Genomic DNA, 7,617 nt, shown 5'->3' on the forward strand with positions numbered 1-7,617 from the left:
TGCTAGTAATTGCTAAGTGTTGTGTTTTCTTGATGAATTGTCCCCTTTATCATTATAAAATGTCCATCTTTATCTTTTGTTACCTTTTTCATCTTGAAATCTATTTTATCTAAGAATGGCTACACCCACTTTTCTCTGGCTGCCATATGCTTGGACTGTCACCTTCCACTCCGTCACTTTGAGCCTATGTTTGTCATTGTAGCTGAGACGGGTCTCCTGAAGGCAACATATAGTTGGGTCTCGTTTTTCTAATCCATCCCGCTACTCTGTGCCTTTTGATTGGTAAGTTCCGTCCATTTACATTTAGGGTGATTATTGATATATGAGGACTTAACTACAGCCATTTTATCTTTTGTTTTCTGGTTGTTCTGTCTCTCCATTGTTTCTTTTCCCTTGTGTTTCTGTCTGCTATTTTAGTTTGGTAGTTTTCTATGATTTTTCTTCTGTTTCCTTTTTTTCCCCAAATATGTTATGTGTGTCACAGCTCTAGCTTTTTTGTGTGTGTAGTTACCATTAGGTTTATGTAAAAAAATAAATAAAGTTTCATACATACAGTAGTTGTTTTTCTTCTGATTGTATCTTATCTTCATTCACCTGTGCAAATTCAGTCCTTTTCCTCTTCCCCTTTTATGTTTTTGTTGTCAGAAATTATCCCTTTTTATCCTGTGCATTCATTTTCAAATTGCAGAACTTATAGTCTTTTTTAAGTTAAGCTTTTTTTCTCCTTTAACCTTTATTCTATAATTGTTTAATACTCTATTCTTAGAGTTGCAAATTCCTGCTTTTGTCTGTTTGTCATCTTACCCAAAGTTTTATGTACTTTGTCTTTTTGTTTCAGATAGAAGAGTTCCTTTCAACATTTCTCGTAATGCAAGTCTTATGGTAAAGTCCTTCAGCTTTTGTTTGTCTGGGAAAGCCTTTGTTTGTCTTTCATATCTAAAGGATACCTTTGCTGGATATTTTATTCTTGACTGGTGGCTTCTCTCTTTCAGTATTTTGAGTATTTCATTCCACTCTCTCCTAGCTTGAGGGTTTCTGAAAAAAAAAAAAAAAAGAAAAAAAGTCTGATGGTAATCTAATGGAGTTTCCTTTGTAAGTTACAGTCTTTTTCCCCTGGCTGCCTTGCAAATCCTTTGTCTTTAAATTTTATTTTATTGGGGTGACAATTGTTAGTGAAATTACATAGATTTCAGGTGTACAATTCTGTATTACATCATTTATAAATCCCATTGTGTGTTCACCATCCAGAGTCAGTTCTCCTTCCATCACCATATATTTGTCATTAACTTTTGACAGCTTTAATATATTGTGTCTTGGAAACAATCTTTTTGAATTAAGATAATTAGGTGTTCTGTTAGCTTCTTGAATTTGAAAGTCCAACTATCTCCACAGGTTTGGGAAGTTCCCGATTATTTGTTTGAATAGACTTTCTGTTCCCTTCACCCTCTCTTCTCCTTCTGGCATGCCTATTATCCACGTGTTGCTCTTTCTAATGGAGTCAGATAATTCTCAAAGAATTCTTTCATTTTTAAAAAATTCTTAGTTCTCTCTCTTCTTCCTCCTGGGTCATTTCTAGGTTTAGGTTTCTGTCTGTGAGCTCGCTAATTCTTTCTTCCATCTGGTCTGCTCTGTTTCCAGTGCTCTCTAACACATTCTGCATCATTTATTGAGTTCTTCAGCTCCAGGAGTACTTTACTTAGGAGTACTTTTAAAGTATTCCTAAGTAAAGTACTCCTTTTGTTCATTAATTTTCTTCCTGAGTTTATTGAGCTACCTTTCTCAGTTCTCTTGTTGTCTTGTTGAGCTTCTTCATACCTGCAAACTTAAATTCTCTATCATTAAATCACAGTCTTCTGTGACTTTGAGTTTGGTTCCCAGTAGACTTTTCATTTCCTTTCTGTGCTCCCATGTTACGTTGGTTGTTCATGGAATTTGATGGATTATTTCTCTGTGCATTTGAGGTAATAGGCTCTTTTCTTGTTTAAATACTGTTTTGCTTTCAACAATTCAGGTTGGTAGGTAGGATACTTTCTTTTGTTTTCCAGTAGATGGTGTTACAGCACAAGTTTTTGTTTTCTCTTACTATTTGTGCCTCTGGGATCGCAGGTGAAGTGGCATCACTTCAGTTAATGAAAATGTTACATACCCACTGGGGTGGTGGGTGTCCCCTCTGTGACCGGCTTGCTTCGGTTACAGGGCACCACTGGTGGGGGGACATGTGGCAGGTGGTGGAAAACTGGTTTTGTGAGCTCCCAGAGCCACCTCCCTTTTACTAGTGATCGCTGGTCCCACTATTTTTGGAGGCATCTCCACTGCCTCTACCAGGCTCAGCGAGGATGGTTGGGGCCGGGGATGATTTCATAATTTTGTGGCCCCACTGTACTGTTTAAGATGTCTCAGTCTCCTCTTCCTGGCTTTGTCGGGTTGGTTGGGGACAAGGGAGGCAAGTTCGTGATCTTGTAGCTCCTCTTCCCTGGCTGGTAGGTACCTCTCCTTTGCCCTGGGCTCAGCTTTCTTTGCTGGGCTCTTCAGATGTTCAAATGCATGCATCTTTCAGGTGTGTTTGTGTGTTGAGCAGGGGATCCTTTGTTGAGTTATAGTTGTCCAATTTATTGTAAATTTAAGGGGAGAAACAAAGGAGTCTTCTCACTCTGCTGTGATGCTGTCATCACACTCTAGCATATTTAAAATCGTTGTCATAGCTCAAGATGCCTCTGGCTTGCCCACAGGGCATGTCAGCCACTCAGAGCACTTGTGAGCAGAAGGCTTACCTGTTCCCTGTTCTGGCCCACAGGAGGCCCTCGAGGCGTGCCAGACCCGCATCTCCAAGATGGAGCTACAGCAGCAGCAGCAGCAGGTGGTGCAGCTGGAAGGGTTGGAGAATGCCACTGCCCGGAACCTTCTGGGGAAACTCATCAACATTCTTCTGGCCGTCATGGCAGTCCTTTTGGTCTTTGTCTCCACGGTAGCCAACTGCGTAGTTCCTCTCATGAAGACTCGCAACAGGACGTTCAGCACTTTATTCCTTGTGGTTTTCATTGCCTTTCTCTGGAAGCACTGGGATGCCCTCTTCAGCTATGTGGAGCGGTTCTTTTCCTCCCCCAGATGATGCTGGTAACAGAAGGCAGTGCTCCCCTACCCTCTGGCGAGTGCATGCAGTGAAGAATTAGACAGCAACTTACCTACTCTGACATTTTCTACAACAAAAGAGTTGAGTGAATCTGTTTACATTTAGAATAATGTTTTTTTCTTCAAGAGACGCAATTGCAATAGTATTTTTTAGATTTTTATCCAAGAAGTTTTTTGGGCAAAAATCTTGGATCATTTTTATGTAGCATGATTTTCCTTGGGATGCAAATCTGAAACAGTCCTTTAACATGAACCAATAATCTGGAGCATACTGAAGGGCATCTAAATTGTGGCTGGAAGGACTTCACTAAAACCCACTAAAAAGATGCGAAAACCTGATGAGGGAAACCAGTTAAACCTAACACCCTGCCTCGTCTGGGCTCACCACCTCTCCCCCTCCCAGACTAACTTTACTGTGAAATCCTACCACATTCCATGTCTGAATTTTTGGATTCAGGGTGGATTTTTCTTGTCCGTGGAAGAACACATGGATCTCCCTGGCTTTCTCATTCAAGTTGGCCACTCATGCTAACCCTGGAAGTGTGATCACTTTTGAACCTGGTCCCTTAACCTTTGCTAGAATACAGAAGTGAGAGTGGCATAACGGGATCACTGCACAGTCCTACTGCAGTATTTTGAAGTAGCCCTCCAAATACTTAGTTTTAAGCAAAATCCCGCACTTTTAAGGTTTTTTAAAAAATACGTGTATAGTCACCAATTTAAAAAACAAAAAATCTGAACAGCATACTTGAAGAATGTAATACTCAATCTCTCAGTGCTTCCTTATGGTTTCTAATAGGATTTTTTATTGTTATTATTATTATTGGGTTTTTTTTGAAAAGGGTTGGGAGGGTCTTTTATTTTCTCCTTTGAAATAAAGAAGTGATGTTTTTAAATGAAGAAATGTGTGGATATTTAAGTGTGCTGTTCCCTCTTGTCTTGAAACAGTTTGAGTAAGGAAGACTTGCTGTAATTGCTGCCCTCTGACGCCCTTGTTTTGTGATTCAGCTTAAACTCCCTCCTCTGGCTGCTGCTGCTGCTGCTGCTTTTTGGTGTTTGCCGCCCCCACACCACCACTTTATGGGCTTGGCTTGGTTGGAGAGGAAAGGGGTGTGCAGGGAAGAGGGGGAGGCTGTTTCCACAAACCAGCAAGATAGGATAGGTTTTTTGCCCCAAGAAAACGTTCACCCAGTGACCTTGGGCTGGGGTTGTGTTCAGGAAAAATTGAGACTATATTATGAAAGTCATAAATAATTCTTTGTGTTTCCTTAATTTATTTTTAACACCCCCTAATTACTGAAACCAAAGTGATGTGGAATCTTCTGTCTGCATTTTGGCCCCAGCATCCTTAATTTCAAAGCTTTATTTTGTCTGCCTGTGAGAATCGACTATAGGTGATTCTCACTAAAGAGCAGAGAAGGAAATGTCAGGTTAGAAGGACCCAGATTTGGGGTATAAAATGTTGTCAGCTTCCTAGTCAGATAGACTGAACTATTAACATAACTATGCTCAGTGGACTTTTATAGACAATTTAGAAAAACGGACTGAGACTTCTTCCCCATCCTATAACCAACCAGTTCCACCATCCTGGTGAAACTTGGGTTTTTAGAGCTTATCTAGAAAGTTTGGCTAATCTTCATGGTCGTAGTATTGAATCACAAATGCTGTTTCCCTCTTGGCCTCAGCTCTGGGCAACCAAGTAATGAGCAAGGGGCACATAATGTGCCCCAAAAAGAGTAGCGGAGCATGCGTTGCCTGTTTCCCCCTTCCCGGGAAATTCCTTTGAAAGCAGAGTAGCGTTGCCTTGTCTGAGACCGTGGTTTACATGACAGCTCCAGCCTCCTTTGGCTTTGGCAGGCTGGCCTTCTCAGAGTTAGCATGCTGTTTCCATAATCATTTTGATATTTTAACTCAGGTACCCCACTCTCCACTCTGTCCCCCGATGATTGTAGTGCACCTATTAGCTCTGTTGATCTCTCAGAATTAGTGCCCAGAGCAGGGACCACAGGGGTGATTTTTCTTTTAAAAAGTAATTGGAACCAATTCACGTTCAGGCCAAAAACAAATTGTTCCCAAGCCTGTGTATTTAAAATGTTAACTTTGCCTAAAAATATTGCAGTGACTTGAGGCAGGAGTGCCAAAGGACATCGTGACCTTACCACACTAGCCTAGTGTCCCCTTCCTGCTTTAGCTTGATGGCTCAGAGAAGATAGCCACACGAAGTCACTGAAAAAGTACTCTAGCCACAGTCCTCCAGTTTTTCTAAGATGGAACCTTTGAGTCCCCTAAATTCAGTAGAGGCTACTAAGTTTTGTCAGCACTAGAAGTCACTATGATAGATGGATTGAAGTTATTCCATTTGCCTTGTGACAGTTTCTATCAAAGGAAAGTTTTCACCTCTGGAAAGCCCCCTGAGCTCCCAGCCAAACACGCCCTTGCTAACTTTCCATCCTCCTCTCTCAAACTGTCTTAGGAAGGACCTTCAGGCTAGCTCAGGCACAGTAATGGCCTCCCAGCTCTCTTCTCCCTTGATTGTTCACCAGGCCCAACAGTCGTCTACATTTAATGCTATCTGTAACCATGAGTCTGTTTTGATGCCTTTCCCCATTTTCTGCTGCCCATACCTGTTGCCTTTGAGTTTCTTTCGTGGCTGTTCTTGGACTCTCGTCTATTCAAAGCAAAGCTCCTCTATAACCTCGCTCTATGGTTTAACAATTGTTTGTGAGTGGAAACTTCCCTTACTTTAATGCTTCTTCTCTTTTAAAGACTACATGCATTCCCTTTCAAATGAAACATTCCTGGATAACTTGTTAGTGGATGCGTGAGGCTGGCTGTGGTAACCTGGGTGATTCTGTTCAGATTGTAGAATGACTAACATTTTACCATTTTTATAATTGAAGGGTACTTCTCTGTCTGCTCCAATTTCGATTCCTTGGCATATACTCAGTGCACCCTAGCAAGGAAGGCTTTCTTTTCCACTGGCTCCTTAAAAAGCAAAAGTAGGTTAAATTTTACATTTCAATGACTGGGGTCTTTTCTCCCCCTTGTAACCCCTCTACCCAGTTGAAAATCTGATACCAAGAAAAGCACTGGGATCAAGCCTTCCTTGCTAGCCACGTCCTGATGACGAGCATATTCTCATGTGGTTTTCACTGCATTTGGGTTTGTTTCTGATTTTGTGAGGTACAGTCAGTTGGAACGCTGAATTCCGAGCGAGTTCCAATGAGGAGCTGCCTTTGAGCTTTGGAAAATATGCATCCAAAAGAAAACCAAATATTATCAACAAATTGACAAAGGCAAAATTAATGGTTCCCTCCCCCAAATGGAACTGGGGATTTTGAATGTGGCTCTAAGAGTTAACGTTTCTGTCTGTGTGTTGTGTATGCTAGGCGATAACCTCAAGTAGGATTGACTACTAGATTGTAAGTGTGTTTTATCAAAGTGTGTAAGAATAAAAACTCACTTGCACGAATTGAAAAGTACAGAAATGACACTTGTGAACGTGTGAACGTTAACACTGTAGTTGATAGATCTTAAGCTGCTAATTGTTGAGAGAGAATTACATTTATGTTTTGTCTGGTTGCTGCAGATTCTCAGCAGCACTTTTACTGTACATACAAATTGAAATAAAGACCTCAGCTATTAACGAGGTGGTTGGACTCGGGTTTGTTTTGCTCTCTATTTTTGCACATTCAGTTTCCAATGAAAAGTCTGTCAGTCTGAAAACTTTCCACTAGTTTGTGCATTAGAAACTGTGTGTTGCATGTGCGTGCGTGTGTGTGTGTCTAGCCTGTGTGTATGTGTGTGTGTGTGTGTCTTTAGCCAGTATCTTGAAACCGTAACTCATAACTGTGTGGCTGTCACTGTCTCCCTGGATTCTCTACACGTCATTTTAGACTGGCACTTCACCACAATTCCATTCGACTGGTAGGTAAGACTACATTTTAGTCCTTTGGAGGGAGTATTTTAGATGCAGGACCCCAAATTCAGTATCAGAAGACCCCCAACATGGGTATAATAATCCCTGTCCATTCTTACAAGGCTTTGTTAATAAATATTATAATAGGTGTATAAATATACTTTGTAAAATATTTGACATTCTGTATATATGCAAGGGGTTATTATCTATGGTTTTGTTATCAAGGTAGAAATGTATTACAACTTTTCCTTGATGATCTCTGGGAGGCCTCTGGAAATCTAGAGGTTAATCTTGCCTTTGACAGGGTACCAAGCAGTGACCTGCTGACTTAGTCCTTCACAGCCCTGATCTATATGTTGAACTATTTGGGCCACACTTCTGGCTTACTAGTTCTGTGCCTCCTACCACATCTGTAAATTAGAGAGATCACACCCATCTTGATCCGACCTAGCAGATGTTGTGAACATAAGAGAGGCCTCTTGGGAAAGCTTTGAAATTGCTGTGAGAATGTCCTTAAGCTTCTAGAAACAGTAGTGCAGGTTGTACATTGCCCAGTCCCAAGGGGCCCT

At 41.1% G+C, this 7,617-nt stretch overlaps 1 protein-coding gene across 19 annotated transcripts in view; it reads left to right on the plus strand.

The window, feature by feature from the left end:
- The window catches only part of TMCC1 (transmembrane and coiled-coil domain family 1), a 177,216-nt gene extending 170,423 nt beyond the window's left edge, over positions 1-6,793 (plus strand). For 18 of the 19 annotated variants that reach the window (XM_074312952.2, XM_074312951.2, XM_074312953.2 and 15 more), the window contains one exon: positions 2,795-6,793. In XM_074312952.2, coding sequence (XP_074169053.1) covers positions 2,795-3,109 — 315 coding nt within the window. In that variant the 3' untranslated portion in view covers positions 3,110-6,793. Of the gene's footprint in view, positions 1-838; positions 883-2,794 lie in introns of all 19 variants that reach the window. The other variant, XM_074312955.2, reaches the window with a different exon arrangement.
- Positions 6,794-7,617: the final 824 nt, after the last annotated feature.

Source organism: Rhinolophus sinicus, chromosome 5 (genome assembly GCF_057876585.1).
Source record: "Rhinolophus sinicus isolate RSI-liver-muscle chromosome 5, RSI-T2T, whole genome shotgun sequence".
Lineage (NCBI taxonomy): Eukaryota > Metazoa > Chordata > Mammalia > Chiroptera > Rhinolophidae > Rhinolophus > Rhinolophus sinicus.